At 39.5% G+C, this 26,284-nt stretch overlaps 1 protein-coding gene across 1 annotated transcript in view; it reads left to right on the top strand.

Annotated features, from left to right (window-relative positions):
• LOC138783252 (cadherin-related family member 4-like) overlaps positions 1-26,284 on the top strand; it is a 59,272-nt gene that overhangs the window by 6,006 nt on the left and 26,982 nt on the right. Inside the window, exons 4-17 of the mRNA XM_069957725.1 lie at positions 2,330-2,415; positions 5,197-5,319; positions 6,179-6,282; positions 9,851-9,996; positions 10,123-10,302; positions 10,835-10,926; positions 14,430-14,540; positions 16,138-16,247; positions 17,998-18,143; positions 20,410-20,590; positions 21,302-21,461; positions 23,609-23,714; positions 23,850-24,065; positions 24,585-24,730. Of these exons, the coding sequence (XP_069813826.1) occupies positions 2,330-2,415; positions 5,197-5,319; positions 6,179-6,282; positions 9,851-9,996; positions 10,123-10,302; positions 10,835-10,926; positions 14,430-14,540; positions 16,138-16,247; positions 17,998-18,143; positions 20,410-20,590; positions 21,302-21,461; positions 23,609-23,714; positions 23,850-24,065; positions 24,585-24,730 (1,907 nt within the window). The remainder of the gene's footprint in view (positions 1-2,329; positions 2,416-5,196; positions 5,320-6,178; positions 6,283-9,850; positions 9,997-10,122; positions 10,303-10,834; positions 10,927-14,429; positions 14,541-16,137; positions 16,248-17,997; positions 18,144-20,409; positions 20,591-21,301; positions 21,462-23,608; positions 23,715-23,849; positions 24,066-24,584; positions 24,731-26,284) is intronic.

The following is a 26,284-nucleotide window of genomic DNA, read 5'->3' as shown; positions in this document are numbered from 1 at the left end:
ATGCAGCCTTGTTGAAGTGCTGCATGAAGTACTGTAGATGAATCACAAATAATCAAAGTGTACCTCTCACATGCAGACTTAAGGCCCTATTCCACGGGTCGTTTAGAGGAGCAATATCGTTCGTATTCGGCCGATATCGACCGCTACGAACGATATTCGTCCCGTGGAATAGAGTGCAACGATCAGCCGACATCGTTCATGTCGGCTGATCGTTGCAGTTGCTTGTTTTTCAACATGTTGAAAAACAAGCGACTGATATAGCAGCGATCTGCTGCCGTCGCTCCGTTGAATAGGAGCATCGGCAGCAGGCGCTGCTGTATCCTATGGGCTGCCTGGACGATCAGCGATCCCCCGGGCAGCCCCCCCAGCAGCTCCCCGCCGCCCCTCCCGCACTCACCCGCTCGCTGACGCCGCGTTGAATAGCGGCGGCAGCGAGCGGGGAACGAGGAGCAAACGAACGCTAATAGCGCTCGTTTGCTCCTTCAAACGACTCGTGGAATAGGGGCATTACCTAGGCAGTGTCTGTGATCTCTTCTAACCTCCTTCCCCCTCGCAACAGCAATTAGGAACATTTGTGGAAATTAGATCCCATAGTACTATTTTTAATGAGGTCTCTAGAGCCGTGTGTGTGGCACTACTTTCTACAGGTGGGTGGAGGTGTCAGGATAGTGTTAGAATGGTATTACCCAGGGGCTTTTTCCCAATCTGTGGTTAACCCATTTATCAAAAAGATGTCTTCCCGGCCATCTCTAGAAATGGTTGAAAAGCTGAAAACAGCCAAATTACGTAATTTGCATACCTCTCATTGACATCGATAGGAGGTGCATAAATAGAGTAGCACTTGGAGCTACTCTCAGTGATTGTCTATAGAAGTTACACAAATTACATAAGACAGCTGACTCTGCTCTTTTAGGCTTCCTCACCATGCAGCCAAAAACCGGCTGAAGATGGCTGGGAAGGGATTTGTTCATTTATGGACAAAGCCCTTTAAGTCCTTTTTTTTAAGTTTCATGACTGAAACTATTCACCATTTTTGTAGCCTTACTTTAGACCGATTTTTTTTTTTTTTAAATCAATCTCTTTTTGTAGTTGAGGTTTCCAGAACTGGACACAGTATTCTAGGTGTGGTGTCACTAGAGTTCTATACATAGGGATCACAATCTTGCTCTTCCTTCCTATTGGTTATACCTCTAACCTCTAGGTTATATGTCTCAAATCTTCCAGTACTTATTAGCTACTGTATACCTTACAGGAAGTGAACTTTCTTTCCAGTCTGCCACTGTGCTCTCTGCTGCCACCTCTGTCCATGACAAAAACTGTCAAAGCAGTAGCAAATGCCCATAGAAAACCTTTCCTGCTTTGGACAGTTCCTGTCACAGACAGAGGTGGCAGCAGAGAGCACTGTGTCAGACTAGAAAGAAAACACCACTTCCTGCAAGATACAGCAGCTAATAACTACTGGAAGACTTTCGTTTTTAAATAGCAGTACATTTCAAATTTTTATAACCTTTTAACACCAGCTGTTTTGGAAGTAAAAAAATTTCTAAGGGCCAAATACATCCTCCACTGGCCTCAGTCCTGACACCGGTCCCTTTTTTTCTCCTTGTTTCATATGCAAGTGGTACAGTTGCTAATTATTACATGAAAGAATCTTGAAGTTAGGGCCTCCGCATGTGGAAATGGAAAACCCCTTTAACATTTGAATTTGCTACTGTATAATGAAATAAACTAAATCCTCTGCATTTTGACAAGCCTGCATGCAGCACTTTCTTCTTGAACTTATTGTGCAGTTTGGACCCAGACTTAATAAATCATTGTAGTGAGCTGTACATATCTTGTTTATGACAGAAATAACTTGTCTACATCAAGGGGGAGATTTATGAAACTTCCTACAGTGGTGTATGCCATGGAAAAGGCGCAGATACTTTCCCTGTGCCAGCCGTAATCCCCACTAGCCTAATGGAGGTGGGAAGGGGACAGCAAGGTGGGGAGATGGCGTGGCCTCCTCTGTGCCAGATTTACCATGATTAATGCCAGCTTGTAGGCATAAATCATGGCAGAAATTTACACCTGCTCTGGAGCAGCTGTAGATTTAAGCAGCCACCATTTGGCAAGTACAAGTCAGGCCTCTTTTGCCAAGAGGTATGTGCCTCTTAGTGAATTTGGTGGGGTAAATGAGGGCGGGCCCTAAAAGTACGCCGGTCTTCATAAATGTCCCCCCATGTGTGGTCTTTTCACAGAGTGTGAATGGTTTCTGTGTAATTTCTGAGAACTTTTGTCAAGAAATTATATTATTTTTATGTTTTTTTTTTATTCCACTTTTTTTTAGTAAGCAGAACAATCAAGGAGAATTCCCCAATGTATACATCTATTTATAGTGTACCAGCAGTAGATGAGGATGGTGATAACCTGATGGTAAGAATAACTTTAAGGGTGCCTTTTCACAGAGAGATTTATCTGACAGATTTATTAAGCCAAAGTCAGGAAAAGACTATAAACAGAGAACAGGTCATAAAGGACAGGCTGGGATTTCTCCTCTTTTCAAATGCATTCCTGGCTTTGGCTTCAAAAGTCTGTCAGTGTAAAAGCACCATTAGTTGTACACATAGTATGAGGTAGTCATATGAGACTGCTGTTTGCTTTTGTGTGAGATTTTCATACACTTTTATAAAGTTTTAAACATTAAAAAACAGAAATTCAAATTGAATTAAGTCTAGCTTCTGAAACATTTGAAAAGTCATGCTTGAAAGCAAGAATAATGTTGCACATGTTGTGAAAAAAGAAAAACTGTGTGTAAACAACCAAAAATGATGTCCAGTGGTTGCAAACAATGTCTGAAAATAATTGACAAGATCATTATTATACATTTTATATACACTGTGTGCATTACATTGACTTCAATGCATTACATTGCAGTCAGTTAAATGGCAGCAATAACGGGCATCTTTTTAAATAGAAAAAGTGGACACCCTTTCTCTCTTTTGGACGTTGTGTGAACATAATCTAAGAATGTACAAGATTTTTTATAGGGGCTCAGGCAGTTTTAAACGGTGGTACTAATCAAGTATCACAGATTTTTGAAGCAAATAGGTTTCACGATTGCCCATTTCTGCGCAGTATTATTAGTGCTGCTGACATCCCGTGCTGACAGGAAGTGACCACTCAGCAGTTGAAGAGAATGGGAACAGCTTCTGAGCAGGCGTCCCCTTTCTGCATGGAATATTAGAAGAGGACTACGCCAGAGACCTGGCAGTCATGGAATAGGCTGTGATAGGGGAGCAGGCCTGGTTTGTTAGGTTCCCTGAATCTGTGGCCACCCTTTTAAAAAATGACACATCTGTACATTTGCTTTTAGAATGACATTATATAAGGCTATGTTCACACAATGTAAAGCTACGTTTACACGGAACGATAATTAGCCCGATCGTACGATTAACGATGTTGGAGTAACGTTTTTTTTTTTTCAGCATTTAGACAGAACGATATATCGTACGGAAAAATTGTTTTGCAATCGTTTTAAGATCGCTTGCCCGCGGCCCGGCCCACCTGCAGCCCGGCCCCTACTCCTCCGCAGCCCGGCCACGCATCCTACAGCCCCCCCCCCGGTGGCTCGATCGCCACCCCCGTCGGCCCGATCGCCACCTCCGCCGCTCCGATTGCCACTCCCGCCACTCTGATCACCACCCCCGCCGCTCCGATCACCACCCCGATCGCCCCGGCCGCCCCGGCCACCCCGGCCACGAGCATACCTTACCTGCTCGGCGTAGCGGGTGTTCCAAATTCCCGGCTCCCCTCTTCAGTGTATTGATTGGCTGAAGAGGGGAGCCGGGAATTTCAAACAGCTCCTCTTCAGCCAATCTGTGCTGCCGTGCATTGATTGACTGAAGAGGGAAGCCGGGAATTTCAAACAGCTCCTCTTCAGCCAATCAGTGCTGCCGTGCATTGATTGGCTGAAGAGGGGAGCCGGGAATTTTAAACAGCTCCTCTTCAGCCAATCAGTGCTGCCGTGCATTGATTGGCTGAAGAGGGAAGCCGGGAATTTCAAACAGCTCCTCTTCAGCCAATTAGTGCTGCCGTGCGTTGATTGGCTGAAGAGGGAAGCCGGGAATTTCAAACAGCTCCTCTTCAGCCAATCAGTGCTGCCGTGCATTGATTGGCTGAAGAGGGAAGCCGGGAATATCAAACAGCTTCTCTTCAGCCAATCAGTGCTGCCGTGCATTGATTGGCTGAAGAGGGAAGCCGGGAATTTCAAACAGCTCCTCTTCAGCCAATCAGTGCTGCCGTGCATTGATTGGCTGAAGAGGGAAGCCGGAAATTTCAAACAGCTCCTCTTCGGCCAATCAGTGCTGAAGAGGTGCACTGATTGGCTGAAGAGGAGCTGTTTGAAATTCTCGGCTCCCCTCTTCAGCCAATTAATGCATGGCAGCACTGATTGGCTGAAGAGGAGCTGTTTGAAATTCCCGCCCCCCCTCTTCAGCCAATCAATGCACGGCAGCACTGATTGGCTGAAGAGGAGCTGTTTGAAATTCCCGGCTCCCCTCTTCAGCCAATCATTGCACCAATCGTTGTTTGATCGTTCACTGCGTTTACACGTACGATTATTGTTCGAATTCGATTGTTAATCGTCAAATTTGCACGATAATCGTTACGTGTAAACACACCTTAAGAATAATGGCAAATAACCTCCTGTATTATATAATATATTATCCTGATCACTATTATCAGACATCTTATCAGCCTTTTTTTGCTCTTATTTTTACAATGTGTGAATATAAACTCAATAGCAATCAATCTGAACCCAGATTGCTATAGAGAACAAGATATTTGCAGAGATAAACCTTTGAAGTAAGGGTTCGCAGTGTGCTAGACAAGTGGCATAAAAATACTGATAGGTAAGAGGTAGCAAATTGTAAACAGTAGCAAAAGATGAACGGTCTCATATAACCCATACCCCATTATTGCATCTGACATATTGTCCTTCATGATTCAATATCCAAGACTGAATTATTTCCAAGACTGAATTATGTTTTAGCTTGGAGTAGAAATCCAATGGGAAATAAATTATCTGCACGGGATTGCTGCGTAGATGGTTCAGTGTGTATATGAGACTATGGACAGATTTGACACCTACTAAGCAATTATGAACTGGTTATTCTGTTTCTTAGTATCAAACTTTCTGCATTTCTTCAATTACAGTTTGCTCTTCAGTCCCAAACATCAGGTCCAACTCAAAATGGATTCTTTTTTGATGTAGATAAAAGAATTGGATTTATTTTCCAAAATACATCAGAACCTCTGGATTTCGATGCAGGATATGAGGTAACATTTAGTTAATAGGCACAGACAAAATACGATGTAACAGTAGAAAATAACCACTAATAAAAAATTGACAACATATTATATACTTAAGTCTCCTGAAAGTTTATAAAAGACTACTAAAGATTGTAGGGAAAATGTTAGCTACAAAAAAATGTCCTAAACTGCTTGCACAGCTACATGGCTATGTAAGCAGTGAGATTTTCTAAACCTGTCATAGATGTGTGACCAGAGAAAAGGAAGGCATGGAAGCCCTTTGGCCACACCTGATACTTCAGATTGGCAGTAAACATCTTTATTTATTTATTTTTTGGTAATTGCAGTCTCAGCCAGCTACAATAATATATGGATAATCTCACTGCCGACATAACTTTGTAGCCATGCTGCCAGTTAGGGACATCTTTCCCAGCTTACAGTTTACCTTTTATTATTAAAATTACAGTGTTGCTATAGATTTCTGAGATGTTAAGACATTTTGGACCACAGAAACATGAAGAATTGGGTAAATTTTACACAAAATTAAAAAAAAAAAAACTGCATTGCATTTTATGTATGTTTAGAAAGTTAAGGGTAGCTTCACATGTATCGTATTGCAGCAGATTTGACTAAATGAATGAACACAGCACATTAAATGCGCACTGTCAAATCTGCTGCGGATCTGTGCAGATTTGATGCTGTGTTTATTTAGCCAGATCTACTGTGAATCTGCTTTGGATCCGCAGCAGAAAATCCGCTGCAATACGATACGTGTGAAGCTATCCTTACAGTATTATTGTCTCTTGACAATTTTCTTTCTTCATATTGCTATTGTATAAGTGTTATTGGTGTTATTGTTTTGACTATTATTCCCTTTTTCCCTAAGGAGTTTAGGCTCTTACTTTCAGCAACAGATCCAAGTGGTCTTTCCTGTGAAGGAGGCCTCGTTATCTACATTGAAGACATAAATGATGAACTTCCAGTATTTGTGTAAGTTCATTTTTCTTAAAAGGCACCCATGAAGCAAAGGAGGCCCCCATCCCCCCCATCCCCCCCTCCCCCGGCAAGATGTGGTTTGTCTTCATGGTAGGTACAGCTCACAGCACCCACTGGCAGGGCTCCTTGCCCTGCCAGTCTCTCTTGTGGCCAGGGGCAGAATTGCACCTCCAGCCACAAGAGACTCCCAACTATATATATACTCATGAGACCTGATGAAGTCCCTCTGTGTTCCATTCTCCCAGCTCCCTGGCCTGCCATTGACATCACTCATGCGCCAGGGACCTGGGGGAATGGAACCCTGCGGGGGGGTAAGCTAGGTTATTGGGGGGGGGGGGGCGCACAGGATTCATGATGCCCTTTACAGGTTCTTGCTATGGGGCCCCTATGAATCTTAGCTATGCCCCTGACAATGACTCTCACAAACAATGTAGATGACATGTTTTTGGGAATCTTAACTGGACTTCAATGCATACATCAGCAAATGTAGCATACCAGCACTGATGTGATGGAATTCGCCTGGACATAAAATACAAAACGCTGAGACATCACTTGGCAGTAGAGATATCTATAAACACATTTCATTTTGATATATACAGTATATATTTTAAATAGAGGTCCTCAAAGTAAGTGAGAGTGCATACGATCCACACTAAGGTTATGTTCACGCATAATATTTTGGTCAGTATTTGTAGCCAAAATCACAGGATGCGAGACAAGAAAGAGATTGCAGAGTGTCCAACCTCCGCACTTCCCGACGATCTCCATATCGACCCCCAACTGTTTAGTTTTGAATAAAGCCATGGGTATGGCATGTGACTCACGGCTTATTTCGCTCTGGAGCTGTCGGAAAGAGCTGAGTGCTGTACTGCGCTCTGTCTAGCAGCTCAAGAGAGAATGAATAGAACCATTGGTCCCATGTAGTACCTGCAATTTCTTACCTATCCTCTATCCTTACTTGTCCCATATCCAAGTTAGTTTTAAGCTGGAACACCCCTTTAAAAGACTTTTGTGGCTGAAATGATTGATTGACATTAACTGCCAAGAGGGGGGTGCTGACTCCTGGAACCCCTTCCGATCAGCTTTTCAGGAGAACCATGCCACTTTAAGCCTACTCTTATCAATACTGATACAACAGGAATTTAAGCTTTAGTTATATTGCTAAGAATGAAAACTGCAAGATTTTAGGATTTTTTAAAATATAAAATAGATATGAAAAAGGGAAAATTAGAAAAAGTGTCAACAAAAATTGTTTAACCCCTAGACGACCCAGGGCGTATAGTTACACCATGGAAGTCTGTCCCCAGACGACCTAGGGCGTAACTGTACGCCCTGGGTGTTTCTCCCGCTATGAAGCGTGCTCCGGAGCTGAGCGCGCTTCATAGCAGGTGGGGGCCGGCTGCAATCAGCAGCCGGGACCTCACCGGTAATGACACGCTGCAGCGATCGCGCTGCCGCGTGTCATTAACTCCTTAAACGCCGTTTAAGTGTAAGTGACAGGGGGAGTCCCCTGTCACTTACCGATCGGTAAAACGGACCGCCGGAGCTCTCTCACCTGCCTCCGCACGGTCCGATCGGCGATCTGCTACACTGAGCCTGCACAGGCAGGCTCAATGAGCAGATCGCAGATAACACTGATCAATGCTATGCCTATGGCATAGCAATGGTCAGTGTAAAAATCAAACTAATGTATGTAAAAGTCCCCCAAAGGGACTTCAAATGTGTAAAAAAAAAAAGTTAAAAACACTAACACACTACCCCAAAACCCCTCCCCCAATAAAAGTTGAAATCACCCCCCTTTCCCATTATATAAATAAAACATATAAAAATAAATAAACAAATAAACATATAATATACCGTAGCGTGCGTAATTGTCCGATCTATTAAAATATAACAAGCGTCATTGCGAATGGCGAACGGCGTACACGAAAAGAGGGAAAAAAGTGCGCGGATTACCGATTTTATGTTACATTATATATAAAAAAAAATTAATAAAAAGTGATCAAAACGTCCGATCTTCACAAATATGGTATTAATAAAAACTAGAGATCATGCCGGAAAAAATGACTCCCCATACAGCCCTGTAGGTGAAAAAATAAAACCGTTATAAGCGCCCCAATAGTCCCATTTTATTTATAATTAATTGCCAAAAAAAAGGATTTCATTTAAAAAAATATATATAACATTAGAGAATCTGTGTAACCTGCATGTGGTTGTGTTCGGACTGACCTATAGAATAATTGTATCATGTCGCTTTTACCATATAGTGCATTACGTAGACACAGGAACCCCCCAAACGTTACCATATTGCATTCTTTTTTGCGATTTCACCTATTTATATCTTCATAAATAATATATTTGGAATTCCATAATACATGTTATGGTAAAATGAATGACGCCATTACACAGTACAACTATTCATGTAACAAATAAGCCCTTACATGGCCTTGTAGATAAAAAACTGAAAGTTCTAGAGCTCTTAGAAGGGGAGGAGGGAAAAACGGAAACACTAAGATCAAAATTTGCACGGTCCACTGGGTCATTTTGGGCCTGGTCCTCAAAGTGTTAAAAATGTGTTTTTAGCATAAAAACATTTTTTAAACAATGGGTCCTTTTCTGCAAACACATTTCCATTCTTTATTTTGCAGTTCATGGACACTTGAAACGAACTGTAAAGTTACTCATAGATGCTACTTCAGTTTGCAAACCACCAACCGATGTGTATAACCATACCTATTATTATGACATGATAGAAAACTCTGTGACTCCCTGTAGCTTACATAGCAACTATTTGGTAACCACTTACTGTATAAACACACATAAAAAAAAACACAGCCTGCAAGTATCATAAAGTCAGGTATACTTTTAAAGCTAGTCATCTTGCATTACCCCTTTGGGGATTTGTCAAGCCAAAAGGAAAGGTAAGGAAAGAGATTTTGTGGTTTCTTAGGCCTCGTTCACATGCTGTATATTCCCAATAAATAACGGCCATTGTTGCAGATTGCCGTTATTAATTGAAAAGGTGAATTTACATTTTTCCTATGGAATCCCGGCCGGGATTTTCCTATGGAAAAACTTGTGGAAGTCAGCACATTCCATTTCCATTTATTAGAAGTCTTGTTAAAATCTTGTTACAAAAAGTCCATAAATGTCCATATACACACCGAATACACTCCGGCTGGAATTCCATGTGGCCGCACAGAAAATTGACATGTCAATTTTCATTGAATAGCGGCTGCACAAAATTGACTGTGCAGACAATGTAAAGTACGGCTTTGGCCATATTTTACATTGTCTGCTATGATTAATTGGAATGTGGGCACCCCAAAAGTTATGTTTATCCATCCGGTACTGCAGTAGAGGCCCAGGGTGAACTTCACAGACAGTGGCCTTTCTGTGAAACGACTATGTCACAGAACGGCCACTGTCTTACAGCGTCTGAATGTGGCCTTAAAATGGCCATTGATGATTATATCACATCCTTGAGTTGATACAACCAACAAAAAGTAGTAATACCAATAATCTACAAGCTGTTTTTTTTTTCTTTAATTTTCCTCTATAGTAAAATTGAAAATGACACAATTTATGTCCCTGAAAATACACTCACTGGATCTATCTTGGAAGTTTTTGAGGCAACAGATAGAGATGCTGCAGATGAAATCACATATGGCTTTCCAGGGTCAACATCCTTGTTTAATATAAACCCAGGTATTCCCCATTTATTGTAAAACATTAGTTACTACTTTAAACAGATTCCAAAACACTCGGTTGTTTCATATTCTTTCATATCTTCCATGTTCCAACACCCTTGACTAATGAGCATTTTTATTACAGTTACTGGTGCACTAACATTGCTTCAACCACTGGACTATGACAATCCTGATAACCACAAAGCATATTCCTTAGTTATTTCTGCTACTGATGGTTATCACACAGCCTACTATCCCATCCATGTTATTATACAGAATGTGGATGAGCCACCAGAATGTGACCCTGCATTTTCTACTGGGACAGGTAAGAGTTATTCCAGAAAAAAAAATGTACAAAAATGTAGTGCATATTTGGGCTAAAATTATGTTAGCTAAATATTAACATAGATAAATATAATTCTATACTTATAATTCTATATGCGGTATTTCTCCTGACTTGGGATGTGTCTTACTGATTAGATGCCGTTTCTTAAAATGCATAATGCTCTAGGTATGATATTTTCATCCAGTTAGTGACATTTTTCTCCCACATGCTCCCATTGTTTTTTCTTCTTGCTTGAAATGTAGGTGCATAGCATTTTTTGTGTGTTTTTGTGGCATTTTTTCACATTCTTTATGAGAAATCCTTGAATCACGTGGTCAAAAAAATCACTTGACTTGGTATAAGCTAACTCCATTTAAATGTGTAGATAGGATAGCAGTAATATAGTTTATACATAGATGCAATTGTCAAAATGTAAAAGAATAGTTCTCATAAGGTCATTTATATATTTATTTATATAACAAAAATGCTGATACTAATGAAATGACGTTAAATAATATTTTTTCTCTACCAGGAATTACTTTAGCAGTCCCTGAAACATTCCCTGTATTGACAAAACTTTACACTGTTCTTGCGGAAGATCCAGATGAAGGAGATGATGTGACAGTACGTTTTTAAAATACATTGTTAAAAGGAAAATGTGGTTAAAGGGACTCTGTCACCCTTAACCCATCTTCCTGAAAACCGAAAACTAAAGCCATCTGTAAGTAGGATAAGAGATGCTGATTCCAAATCTGTAATTTGTAGCTTTCTACTCCTTTGTATTTCACCGCTGTAAGCCTACAAACTGGGCATGTTAATGCATAGAGAGGACTACTTAGCTGAAGAATATAATGAAGAGGACTACTTAGACTTCTTCATTTGTGGCTTATAGCAAAGGAATGCAAGAACATAGAAAGATAAAATTGCAGATATAGAATCAACGTTCTATACTCTATGATGTATAATCTACTGATAACTTAAAGTGTCACTGTCGTGAATTATTTTATTTTTTTGCAGAAATCAATAGTACAGGCGATTTTAAGAAACTTTGTAATTAGGTTTATTAGCTGAAAAATGCATTTTTATCATGAAAAAGCAGTTTGAAGCTCTCCCCCATCTTCCTTGTTCTCCTATGGAGAGAGCTAAATAAAAGACCAAAACAGGACAACAAAGAGTTAATCTACAAATACATCGCCCTTTATGTCCTCTGACAGTCAGCACTGACCTCTCTGAGCTCTGATTACAGCGTTCACCCAGCTCTGTGCCTGTAATCCTCTGTTATCTGCTTTCTGCTGTCAGCTAACTCCCTTCTCCCCCCTCCTCTCTCCCTAGAACAGACTGGGTACATCTGATGCAACAAGTCACAATTTTCTGATTTTTTGCAGTGGATGGAAAAGAGGAGGGAGGGGGGGGACCTGGGAAAAGGCTTTTTACATGCAGATAATGGCATATTTGGCTAATAAACCCAATTACAAGGTTTCTTAAAATCGCCTGGACTATTGATTTCTGAAAAAAAAAAATACGACTGTGACTCTTTAACCCCTAGACGACCCTGGATGTAGGGTTACGTCATGGAAGTCTGTCCCCAGACGACCCATGACGTAACCTTACGTCCTGGGTGTTTTTCCCGCTATGAAGCGCGCTCCGGAGCGGAGCGCGCTTCATAGCAGGTGGGGGCCGGCTGCAATCAGCAGCCGGGACCTCACCGGTAATGACACGCTGCCGCGTGTCACTAACCCCTTAAACGCAGCGATCGCGGCGCGACTGCGGCATTTAAGTGTAAGTGACAGGGGGGGTCCCGATCGTTGAAACGACCGCCGGAGGTCTCTTACCTGCCTCCGTGCGGTCCGATCGGCGATCTGCTACACTGAGCCTGCACAGTCAGGCTCAATGAGCACATCGCCGATAACACTGATCAATGCTATGCCTATGGCATAGCATTCATCAGTGTAGAAATCAAAGTACTGTATGTAGAAGTCCCCCAAAGGGACTTCAAAAGTGTAAAAAAAAAAAAGTTCAAAACACTAACACACTACCCCAAAACCCCTCCCCGAATAAAAGTCACCCCCCTTTCCCATTATATAAATAAAACATATAAAAATTAATAAATAGATAAACATATAATATACCGTAGCGTGCGTAATTGTCCGATCTATTAAAATATAACAAGCGTCATTGCGACCGGTAAAGGGCGTACAAGAAAAGAGGGGAAAAAGTGCGCGGATTACCGATTTTATGTTACATTATATATTAAAAAAAATCAATAAAAAGTGATCAAAACGTCCGATCTTCACAAATATGGTATTAATAAAAACTAGAGATCATGGCGGAAAAAATTACACCCCATACAGCCCCGTAGGTGAAAAAATAAAACCGTTATAAGCGTCACAATAGGCCCATTTTATTAATATTTAATTGCCAAAAAAAGGATTTCATAAAAAAAATACATATATAACATTAGAGAATCTGTGCAACCTGCATATGGTTGTGTTCGGACTGACCTATAGAATAATAGTGTCATGTCGCTGTTACCATATAGTGCATTACGTAGACACAGGAACCCCCCAAACGTTACCATTTTGCATTCTTATTTACGATTTCACCTATTTATATCTTCATAAATAATATATTTGGAATTCCATCATACATGTTATGGTAAAATGAATGACGCCATTACAAAGTACAACTATTCCTGTAAAAAACAACACTTACATGGCTTGTAGATAGAAAACTGAGAGTGCTAGAGCTCTTAGAAGGGGAGGAGGGAAAAACGAAAGCACTAAGATCAAAATTTGCGCGGTCCACTGGGTCATTTTGGGCCTGGTCCTCAAAGGGTTAAGCTTAGCAGGTATTTTGGAGGTGACAGAGTCCCCTTAAAAATGTGTATTATTGTAATTTATAATATTCATTTCCTGTTGCTGATATGGTGTTAATATTTTTCACAGAGATGTAAGAGTGGCAAGTATATGGGTGGAAACCATGCACAAAGCAGTACATACAAACTCATGCAGATGTTTCCATTACTAAGCTAAAACCACATTGCTGTAAAGAAACACTAACAGCCATTGAACCATCACAATTACTAATTTAAAATCCCCAAAGATTAATATCAGAAAAATATTAGTAACAAAACAGTGGTCCAAATATCTACAGGCAAGAGCGATCAATGTCTCTGGTTGTGTCCTAAAGTGTCACTGTTGTTTAAAAAAAAACTTTTGACATGTCATAGAGACACGTGAAAAGTTTTCATAAGTCCAGTTCAGACCCATACCAGTTGTAAGAATGAGGAGACAACTGCGTTGTTTTGTAAAGATAATTTTCCAGTAGTGCCCTCCTTATGTACACAGACAGGAGTACAATAAAAGGTGACACCAGTAAATAGACAACAAAAATACAAAATAGCTGTTCCTCACAACTCACATTCCCTTCCCTGTACAATGACCTCTTTAAAGGTCACTGAACCTAGAATCCTTTCTTATCCTCTTTAATAGGACAGGTCCTATCAAAAGCATATTTCTAAAGGCTGTTAAAATAGCTTAGGCAAACTCATAATAGTGTTATAAATTAAAATTACAAACAGAAAATAGAAGCAGATAAAAAAAAACTAACATGTTTCAGTAACTAGCTCTTGTCGGTAAAAAAAAAAATACATTCCCTTTGGATTCATTCTGAATTTTAGACTAATATTACAGACAAGACTAAGAGGAAATGTAATGTATTGACTGGCAGGAGATATTGACAAAAGTAAAAATATTGGGGCATATTTATCTAACTGCTCAACTTTGGCATGAAATTCCCCAAAATTTAGCACATCTTGTTGCACTCTCAAATAGAACACATCTAGTGTGTGTGTTTTAGACAATCTTCATACCTCATTCAACCAAACTGGCTAGGCAAAGCTTCGCCTTAATGGAGGTTTTGCTTGAAATGCTACATGCTTGCCAATATAGTCCAGAATGTGCCAAAATATAGTCACAGATATTTTAAGCCAATTTAAAATTGGCCTACTAGTTTTACAAGTGTAACAGGCTAGCAGTGTAATCCTAGTGGTAGTTTTGTGGTAATATGGGAAAAAAAACACATCTTTTATATTCTCAAGTTATTGGCATCTCATATTTTTGTCACAGTTTGAAGTCACTCATTCTTCACTTCAGTCTGATACCTTCTTTGTATTGAATTCTGATACTGGCATCATTTCTACAACTGACAAGCATCTGGACTATGAATCCGACCCAAAGGTATAGTGCAGTGTTTCAATGGAAACACTTTTAAAACTGGTGTATGTTGAGAATAAAATTGTTCATTTCCCATTTCCCTGATTGGCTAGTCTTCTCCACCATCTTCTTAGTTGTGTTACCCGAGTACCTGTTTCTGTGTTTGTTTGTTTGTTTGTTTGTTTGATTGATTGCCAAAGCTCTTTTATACATTGGCAGTGTTGCCATTTGTCAGATGTTTATTTTATCATGTTTATCCATGTAAATGTACATTACAATCTTCACCTGTTGGCAACACTCTACTATTATTATTTATATATATTTTTATATTTTGATATTTTTTTCTACTGATGGTAAACTGTCACTTAGTTATTCCTCATAGTTGTTAACAAAATAACAGTTTATCATTAGTTTCTGAGAACTAACATGGCAGCAGATTTTTTTTTCCAGTCTAGCAGAAGTTTAAAAGGTTTTATGGCTGACATGTTACTCCTGGCTACATCTCCAAAAAGTCACTGTTAAGCCCCTATTACACGGGGCAATGTCCAGGAGCAATCAAGCGCCAACCTGTCAGGTCAGTGCTCGCTTGCTCCTCGTTCCCTGCTTGCTGCCGGCGCTATTACACGCACTGACAGAAAGCGGGTAAGTGCAGGTGGGGGGGCTCCCTGGACGATCTTTGTATTGTCTGGGGAGCCCATAGGAGATAGCGGTCGTCTGCTGTCGCCGCTCCTATTACACAGGGCAATGGCAGCAGATTTCTGCTATGCTCCTCGTTTGTCTTTCAACATTTTAAAAGACATTAAAATACAACGGTCAGCTTGGGCTTGAATAAAAATCAAAGAGGCTCTAACCTCCCCCAATCCCGCAAAACTGCTATTCAGAAGCCTCCAGTCCCTGCTTACCACCATTTATTCCTTGTTCCTTTGGAACATAATTCCCACAGAGCTGCCCTGATCAGTCAATCACTGGCTGCATCTTTTTTTAAGTTTTATAGCAAAAATGTTTTATCCCCATTTAAATGCCTTATGCATGTGTGATACAGAAATGTATAGAGGTGTAATAGCCTTACTGTATCTCTAAATGCTTCAGGTTTCATATGGATGCATACAGATGTATTTTATTTTTGACTGATATTTTAATAATCTGAAAAGTAAACATCAATATAGGTAGGGAAAGGTCATTACTCAGATTCCCTACCATGTGCTTAAAGTGACACCGTCACCCCCTTTTGTGCATTCTGACATCTCTACACAGGTGTAAAGTGTAAATTTAGCGTTTTTCAAACCTTATTTCATATCATACGTCATGGTGTTTGTTCAAGTAAAAAGTGTCCTTTTATCAACTGCAGATTGTATTGAGTGGGTGTGGCCTCGCGGCATTAGCGCAACTTAGCCCCGCCCACAATTTTTGGCCCCGCCCCCTCGACGCCTATTGGTTGACCGATGTAAAGGGGGTGGGGTCTAGACCTTTCGGCCAGCCTGTTCCAATGGCCTGGTTCCAAAAAAGGAGGTGACAGTGACACTTTAAGGCCTATATGGAATGTTTAATTACATGCTTACATATATCTGGACGGAAATATGAATTAATATTTTATTAATCAAAATTTTTTGGACAATTATAGAAATTTGTGATATCCATCAAGGTGAGAAATGTTAAGCCAAATCCAATGTTCTGCAATGGCTTAATCACACTCAGTCTCCAAAATGAAAATGATGAAGAGCCTGTTTATCAGTAAGTGCAATAGTTTCCATTACGGTTAAAATAAAGACAGTAAAATAACATAATCACATCCCTACAGTTGCCCACCTTTATGGCCTAGTCATGCTTGTACAGATGTGGCACCTGCCAACTAGATCATGGTAAAACTAGCTCAACAGTGCTACCTGGCACACTTACTTGCTGGAGTATAGGAAGGTACATAATACTGTGCAGTATTTCTATCTTTTACTCTACACTACATACTGTATGGTACTGTACTGCAGGGGCAGACACTGAGTGCATAGGGCCCCTGTGCAAAAAAATATGTTTGGGTATTTGGGTTACCCCCCTCTATGTACGATTGCCCATATAGTAGTAATATAGAATAGTAGTGACCCCCAAAAATAGTAATAGTGCCCATCTTATGTGCCCTCCTAATAGTAATAAGGCCTACTGTTGTGTCCTTCATATAGTAATAATATCCCCTTCTCTGACCTCCATATAGTAATAATACCCCCTGCTGTGCCCTCCATATAGTAATAATGCCGCCTGCTGTGCCCTCCATATAGTAATAATGCCCCCTGCTATTGACCCCCATATAGTAATAATGCTCCTTGATTTGCACCTCCATATAGTAATAATGGCCTCTGCTGTTCCCCCTCACATAAAGTACTAATGCCCCCTGCCCTGCTATGCCCCATAGTAACAATGTCACCTGCTGTGCTGTGCCCCTATACTAAATGACCCCTGCTGTGCTGTGTCCCTATACTAAATGTCCCCTGCTGTGCTCACCTAATTAAGGCATGGAGCAGGTAACTTTATCTTCTGGCTCGCCTCTCCTGCCTGTGAGCCACAGTGATGCAGCTTCTAGGGAACTTGAACAAAGGAATGCAACTGCACTAACTGTACATATCTTGCTGGATGCAAGTTTGTTTATTGTGCTAAGAGTACAGTCATGGGAACTGGTTTGCATTTTGTCATCTGGCTCAGCCTGTACACTTGATCAACTGCATAGGGAAACAGCGTAGCATACTGCTTATAAATTTGGCAGTTTCTACAACTGTATAATAGACCGGTAAGCAGTCATGAATAATGCATATGTATGTATACTTCTGCACTACTTTACTTGAAATTTGCATGTTGCAGATTTCTGGATAATGGAATTAAAGCATTAAAGGGGTTTTCTGGGAAAAGTTAATGTTTCCTTTTTAATGCAATTTATATGGAATAATATAAACAGTCTTACATCAAAATACACTTCACCACGTTGCATGTAATGTGAACGAGGAAGAAAAGTCAATAGTCCAGGCTCACTCAGAGCTCACATCAGACTAGTTTCTTGATGGATCGTCCAAGTTCACACCATGTGACGTTTCAAGGGTAATAACTCTTTCTCAAGCATGCTTGAAAAAGTTGTGTGTATTTTTCACTGTGCTGCCCCAAGCCACCTGCAGTTTGGATTTAGAGAGGATAATGCATTATACAACATGGTGGCTCAGTGGTTAGCACTGTAGCCTTGCAGCGCTGGGGTCCTGGTTTTAAATCCCACCAAGGACTGCAAAGAGTTTGTATGTTCTCTCCGTGTTTGAGTGGGTTTGCTCTGGGTACTCCGGTTTCCTCCCACACCCAAAACATACAGATAGGTGGATTTAGATTGTGAGCCCTAATGGGGACAGGGAGCAATAATTGGCAAAACTATGTAAAGTGCTGTGAAATCTGTGTGCGCTATACGAATAAAAAGCATAAAAAAAGGATATTAACAAATAATTTTTGTTTATTATAGAAATTTACCAAATAAATCTATTGACATACCTGAAAATCTTCCTCCCGGAACAGTTGTACTTAAACTACAAGCAACTGACCGAGATATTGGAGACAGCGTACACTATGAATTTTTTACAACTTACCCTGGGCTATTCATAGATGAGGGTATGTTAAGCAATAAATTGTATAAAAAAAAATTGTATGTATACTTCCGGGGCTGGTACTTTTTGGCACTGCAGAAAAAATTATTGACAGAACACAATGTTACAAAGAGAAAAGTTAATAAGTATATAGTAGAGTAAGGCCCATAACTTTTTACATTCAGTTAAAATATGATTTTTTTTTTTTAATTTGAAAAAAAAAAAAAGCTACCATTAGAAGTGCATGCATAAAAAAACTACAGAATGTTAACTTAAAGCGACTCTGTACCCACAATCTGTCCTTCCCAAACCACTTGTACCTTTGGATAGCTGCTTTTAATCCAAGATCTGTTCTGGGGTCCGTTCGGCAGGTGATGCAGTTATTGTAAAAAAAAAAAACTTGCAGCCCTAAGTCGAACGGCCGTGGCCTAGAATATCTGTGTCCTAACTTTGCACCACCCCTCCGTCCCTCCTTCCCACCCTCTTCATCATTAGGAATGCCCTTAGAACATTTTCTTCTGTCTGAACATTGCACAGGTGCCTTAGTGATCCAGCCCATGTGCTGTGCTGACACAGGTGATGAATAGTAGAAAATCTTCCTGGAGCATTCCTAATGATGAGGAGGGCGGGGAGAAGTGACAAAAAGGGTGTGCCAGCCTAATGCATACACAATCTAGGCCACGGCCATTTGGCACAGGGCTGCCAGTATAAAAGTTGTTTTTTTAGGACAATAAGTGCATCACCTGCCGAATGGACCCCAGGACAGATCTTTGATTAAAAGCAGCTATCCGAAGGTACAAGTGGTTTAGTGGGGGGGGGGCAGATTAGGGGTACAGAGTCGATTTAAGTAAGGCAGCTGTTTTCTACTATTAAAAAATGTGAAGGTACTAATGGATCATGTTTTGTCATCTGCTACATCTTGAACACAACAGGTTGCAACATGATATGGTAGGTATCTCGATGCTGTTTGCTTTGAAGGTAATGTAACTAAAACAAACTGTGCCTTTCTAAAGCATGCAATTATGTGGTATGAATCAAGCCCAAGAGTCATTTTACACAGTAAATAGTGCCAATAAATGGCATAGGAAACCTTAATTTTACAGAAAAATTCTCATTCAAAAGCCTTCATCCGCAGAAATAGATTGTTTGTCAGCAGCACATTCTCTGTTTACACATGTAGATGGTACTGCCAACAAAGGATTAATGTTTTGTTCCCACAAAAGATGCGTTTGGCAGACAAATGCACATTTGCTCATTTGTAGACTGATCACCAGTGTTTTTACATTGGGCAATGATCGAAAGCTAACATGTGTAAAAGGCTCTCACCCACTTTTTACACACATACTGCAAATGGACTAATGTTAACTGTAGTAATTATTTTTGATTCATTTCAAGAGGAAATATACCTAGTTTATTTATACAAGAAAATGTTGAAACTCCGTAGGATAGTCTGCAGCACTCAATCCAGTTCTAAATCTCAAGTGAAGTTTATTCCATCAAATACGGTTTCAACTCAGTTGCAACTCGGTTGCAAAATATCATATGCAACATTTCAATTGCTTCTCACCGCCATTTTCGAGAGTGAATATTGAAACACAATCCTTTCTTTATAGATGTGATATAATTAATGGAAAAGCGTGATTGGTTACACAGAAATCTCCACGATTACAACAAAAGCGTCATATACATCACAATGAGGTTAGAATCACAGAGAATTAACACTTCAATCCTCTGAGATTTACATAGTGATAAATAGTGTCACAGTGAAATGTGATTTAGTATAAATCCTCTTAAAAAAAAGTCTCAAAATAAATGTCAATAAACATCTATAAATATATCCAAAAAGTTAACACAACCACACAGACAAACAAAGCAAGGTACATTAGAATGGGAAAGCCCTGAGGAAGTTATTCATGGTTAGGAAGATGACTGGATGACTAACAGTACGTTATATACAGATGTATCAAGAAAGAGTATATAATAGACTAGTAACTAGGAATAGAAAAGAAATCAAGACTTGTCGACATGTGTGGACGTGTTAGAGAATAGCTCCTCGGAACCCATGCTTTAACAGCCTGTTCTAGTCCCCATGAGTTGGGAACTATTACAAGACCAAGCTCCTATCCTATTTGCACTGTTTGCAAAAGAGGGAAAAATTAGGAAAAGCAGTTTCAGAAACTGAAAACCACGTTACCCCATCCACGAGAGACAACTTCTCAGCCTGCTCAGAACTTAACTGTTGTCAAGGAGAATATGTTCATTTTGAAAATATGTTTTTCAATTTATTGCAGATTCTGGAGAAATAAAAATAGCCTATTTATTGGATTATGAAGATCCAAACATTGTTCATGAGCAGCGACTTATTGTGCATGCATTTGATAATGACAGAGTTCACATAACAGCTGCAGAATTAGTAGTGAGACTAATTGATGTCAATGATAACTATCCACAATGTGAAGGTTACCCCAATATGTAAGTGCCAGGTTTGATTAAGTTTGTATTAATAAAAACTTTGCGGAGTACATGTTTAATATAACACTGTTAAACTATAAACTATAAATGTTCAGCTCTATGTAAAAGCCTATTCATAATAAAAATATTGAGAATGCTAAATGTACAGCTCTGGAAAAAAATATCAGTGTGGAGTATGATTTGATAAGTAATAAGCTTGGGATAACACCTTTAGGCTATGTTCACACTACGTAAAAGTACGGGGTGGAACACTGCCTATTCTTGTATGGGATCCCGGCCGGAGTGTATACACGTCGTCCGTTTTCTGGCGGACGGGTAATGTATGTGCAGGCAATGTGTGGGTTAAGGGTCGGGGGATTTACATACTCACAGCAGTCTGCTGGAAGATCTGCTGTAAGTATGTATTCACATAGGAACTGACAGGACTTTGGATTGCAACAGATCTTGCTGCAAAATTCGGAGAGAAAAATCTGCTACAATCCATTATGTGTGAAGACGCCCTTGAGGGTATCATGTCAATGCCAATATCTTAGTGGCAGGGGAACAGGACACTTTTAGAGTCTATGCTTTGATGGGTCAGGGCTGTTTGGGTGGCATAAGGGGAGCTGCATAATTTTAGCTAAATAATTGTAACATTATAGCTAATTAATTTATGTATCATAGTTTTTGCAATAATATCACGTAATTAACAATGTCATTCCTTTCCATTAGGATTCAAGTTGCTGAAACAACAGCAATTAACAGCCCTTTGCTGCAAATCACATGTGTTGATCGAGACTTAGACAAACCAAATAATGTTCTCAATTATGAGTTGAATCCTGTTGACGAGTTCTCAGCAAATAAATTCACTCTCATAGGCAATACAATTGTTGTAAGTTAAATATTATATTTTATTCCTAACATGTCTGAGGTGTTGTGCCCAAGTTGTGCTAATGTTACGGTAGCATGATTTTGCTTTGATTTTCTAAAAAAAAAAAAAAAAAAAAAAAAAAAATCACTGAAACATCATATGTATGTCACAGCATTTTGTGGATGTTAATTTGAAATTTTCGTTAATATATTTCATATATAAGTCTATGTGTAAAACTACATATAAAGCATTTTGTCTTGTGTTTTTCCTTTTAGATTTTTTTTATATTACTTGATAAACAAAACACTTCAAAAATATGTTTTAAATGTTAGTTTTGAAAATATGTAAAAAAAAAAAAAAGTAAAATGAAATTAAAGTTAATCTATTAGCTGCAGTTTGATATCTGTCAGATCCAGAAGACACATGGTGACTTTTATTTATGCATCAGCGCTTCTATATTTATGCATCAGTGCAAAGTACCAATGAGGCCTTTCCATGCCCCTGAGTTGCTGTGGGCTCTAATGCCTTCTCTCTCCCTCTCCCATCCCTGGAAGCTAAGTCATGGCTGTCAATGAAGCAAAGATAAGGCTAGGAGGGGGCATGAAGGGATTAAAGATATCTAACACTGTCTGGTTTGAAACCTAAATTACAGCTTCAGGTTTTTTTGCATTGTTTTATGCTGTTGCCCAATTAGTGAGCATCCTTTAATTTTGAAATCACAGTATAATTTATCTCCAGTGCTGTGTGGCATTCTTTAGCTAGGAAAGTGTATCTTTCTGTCTGTCTGTCTGTCTATCTATCTATCTATCTATCTATCTATCTATCTATCTATCTATCTATCTAATATCTATCTATTTCCTATCTATCTATCTGTCTGTCTATCTCCTATCTATCTGTCTGTCTGTCTGTCTGTCTGTATCTATCTATCCATCTGTCTATCCTAAATTATCTATATGTCTGTCTGTCTGTCTGTCTGTCTATCTATCTATCTATCTGTCTATCCTATATTATCTGTCTGTCTGTCTGTCTGTCTGTCTGTCTGTCTGTATCTATCTATCCATCTGTCTATCCTAAATTATCTATATGTCTGTCTGTCTGTCTGTCTGTCTATCTATCTATCTATCTATCTATCTATCTATCTATCCACTCCAATTGCAATTACTAAAAACAGGCATGAAAAAAGGCAACAATTTTTTGGAAAAAAAACACACTTTTTCCACTGTTTTTGTTCTCATCATTTTGAAGTTGGCCTTGCTTCTATGATTTTAGATTGTCTTCAAAGATAACATGATGGCAAGTATTGAACTTGGCAACATAACTATTAGACTATGACTATGACTATTATGACTATAGGCTATGTTCACACAACGTTTTTTCAGCACTGTTTAAAATGACGTCCGTTAGCAGCCTGGCCTCCCCTTAGTGCAATGACGGCTGTTGGTACATTATTTTAGTTTGAAATTACTAATTGGCCTTTGAGTGTGGCTTAATTGAAAAGTCCATTGAGTTTAATAGTAAAAACGGAGAAAGAATGGTGACAAAAGAAAAACTGTGTTTTAACAGCTAATAAAAAACATCTTCTGTTTGCAAAAGACGTCAAAAAATAATGATCATGTTCATTATTTTGACGTCTGCGGTAAAAACGTCCGTTATTTAATGCATTGTGTGCATTGGATGTCCGTCTTTCCATTGACTTCAATGCATTGACATTGCAGTCAGTTAAATCGTGGCAAAAACTGACATTTTTTAAAATATCAAAATCAGGCGTCTTTTCTCAATTTTTGATGTTGTGTGAACATAGTCTTACAGATGAGCGCAACTTGAGCATGCTCAAGTCCAATCGTTCAGCATTTGAATACCAGTGGTTGAAGAAGTTAGAAGCAGCTGTGAGGAGTCCTGGAAAACATGAATACAGACTATGTGACACATCTTATTATATTATTGTATTTTATTTCCTTTTTTTAGAATTTCACTATCATGTTTTGCATCACTAGTCACAATTCATCAAAGTTTATTACTATTATTCCACTACCACAGGCTGTGATCTTAACCCACATACCTTGAAGAGTTAAATATACATTATAGTAATGAATAAATTAGACCTGTAAACAAAGGCAATATTTTATCACACATCGCTTTAATAATATTATTATTATTTATTTTTATAGTCTGGACCAATGGCTTTAGATTATGATGACCTAGACTTTGCTGGTATGCAGTTCAGGCACATATTACTCATAGATGTTTCTGATTCTGGGACACCCTCTCTAACAAGTAAGGCACTGTTATTTTAAATTTTACATGCATCTTACAATTATGTAAAGCTATTTAGAATTTAATTTAAAAAAAAAATTGTTTAAATGTAGATTCAAATATCAGTGTCCACTAATACTGCCTTCATTTTCCTAGGTACAGTCACTGTAATTGTAAGAGTTACACGTGTAAATGAATTTGCTCCCAATGCATCATCAAATGTGTTCGGAGTGTTAGAAAACAGTCCAGTAGACACGTTGGTTGGAACAACCAAATTTACAGATATCGACTGGCCGTTTGATAACATCAAGTTTACTTTTGCTGGTGGTGATTATGGCAATCCACCAAAGTTCTACATAGAACCAGACACAGGTGATATACTTTACTTTAACCAACACTATTTTAAAGTTTAGCTCCATTCTTATCTGGGATTGCAAAATTGATGACCCATCGGTTTGGATTTTTTAAGCATTACACTCTTCAAGTAACTTTTTTGTATAAAGAAAAGCATTATATTTTTAGTCATATATGAATAGTCTGTGTTAAGCTATTAGGACTGTTTTTGATACAGATATTATTTCATTTGAAGCCTATACTTTGTGAATGGGTGTTTCCAGGTATTTAAGTGTGGCCGCAGTTTGGCATAGCAATAGAACAACACGCCAAACTTCAGTATACTCACCAGTTAATTCCCCACATTCTTTACTTGACTGGAACATACCAATAATAAATAAGTGGACGCCAGTGAATGACTCCATTGCTTATGTACAGTAAGTAGATAGACAGTCAATGCTATAGCCAGGTAAACAAAGCCCAGCAGGGAGGACAAGCATGGTAATAATTACTGTTGTTATGTAAAAGAAGAATTACAAATGTAAGATAAAATTCTAGGTAATATCAAAGTCCGAGAAAACCTGGATTTTGAGAAGAAAAATAAATATTCAATAACAGTACAGGCAACTGACCTCAACAATGATGTAGAAGCAGATCCCCTGAAACAGCGCAAGAATTTGGCACTTGTCACCATTGACATAATCGTAAGTACAGGAACTCAGAATAAATATATATATATACATATGTACTATTATATTTCCACTTTTCACTTTTTATTTTAATATCAATTCACTTAATGCTGGCTTAAACTGTGAGGAATTCTCATAATACACCTGCAGACATGTATGACATTCCTAATTTGATTAAGTTCTTGATTAGCAAATTACTGATTGACCTGTAATCTGGAAATGGTAAGCTTATCAATTATCTCCAACCTTAGCTGTTAGCTTCTAGAAAAAGAGTAAGCTTCATGTGCCACTCATTTACTTTATGGTTAAATCTTTTATTATTATAAAACCAGATGTATAACAGTTCGCCAACAGCAATATAATGACACGTAATGTAGGCGACCGGGAGCCAAGATACAAGAGTCTAATAACAGGACGGAGAGTCCAAAAAGCAGAGAAGATGTTGTGGGGGGGGAAGACCCCTGGGTCCATCCCGCACAAACGATGATAGTCTGGTGAATAGTGAGAGACAGTCCACGGAGGAGGTTGCACCAGACCAGTAGTTTCCAAGTCACCATAGAGGTTTTGCAACAGAACGGTAACAGTCAAACAATTATCAATGTCATCTGGCATCCAGGTCTAATAAAAATATGTAGATAACCTAAACCAAGAATAGGAGAGAAAGAGAAGAAGAAGAGAGAGAACAGGGAGAAAAGAAAAGAGAGGGAAAAGGGGAAGGGGTAGGAAGGGGAGGGAAGGACAAATTATCACAGGGGTTGACCACCTAAGGAGTGCCTCCATGGCACCTATCTTAGGGGCTCCTAGGCCCGTCAAGCCAAGTCTGAAAGGCGTCCGTGTCTCGAAACATGTCCCAGATCAACCACGTAGATTTAAATAGATCCTGCTTGTCCAAATCATCTGCCACCATCTCCTCCATTCTCCTAACCCTATTCAGTGCATCCAAGAACTCCAATTTAGTGGGCGGTCTAGTTTGTTTCCACAAACGTGGAATGACCGATCGGGCAACTCCCATAAAGGGCCAAAGAAGGCCCTTCTTGGAGAGGTGCGAGGGGCCAGGTAGTAAGGAGAGGAGCGCTACTTCGGGGCTTGACGAGACGGAAGAGGAGCTCACCTCATTATATAGACGGAAGACAGATGCCCAGAAGGGAGCAATTATGGGGCAGTCCCACCAAATATGAAGGTAGGAGCCGATGGCCTTACCACACCTCCAGCAAGTGGAGGGGGCAGAGGGGAACATAGAATGTATCCTATCTGGGCACCTATACCACCTGCTCAGAATCTTATAATTTCTCTCTTGGATCTTACCAGATATTGATGCTTTATGAGTGAGCAGGAAGATTTTAAAGAGCTCCTCCTCTGAAAAAGTTCTATTGAGATCTTGCTCCCAATGTGAGATATAACTGGGTTTCACGTCTGTTTCTTCCACATGGCCTCTAAGCAAACCGTAGACTGAGGAAACTGTATGGGAAGGGGGGGAGGATTGAGTGCATAACCGCTCGAAAGATGAGAGGTCCCTGAAAATCTGAGGTGTGGGAGAGAGTGAGTTAACAAAGTGAACTAAGCAACCCG

The sequence above is a fragment of the Dendropsophus ebraccatus genome, chromosome 1 (genome assembly GCF_027789765.1).
Source record: "Dendropsophus ebraccatus isolate aDenEbr1 chromosome 1, aDenEbr1.pat, whole genome shotgun sequence".
NCBI classification, from domain to species: domain Eukaryota; kingdom Metazoa; phylum Chordata; class Amphibia; order Anura; family Hylidae; genus Dendropsophus; species Dendropsophus ebraccatus.
The sequence above is the reverse complement of the archived record's forward strand: the minus strand, read 5'-3'. Positions and strand labels throughout refer to the sequence as shown.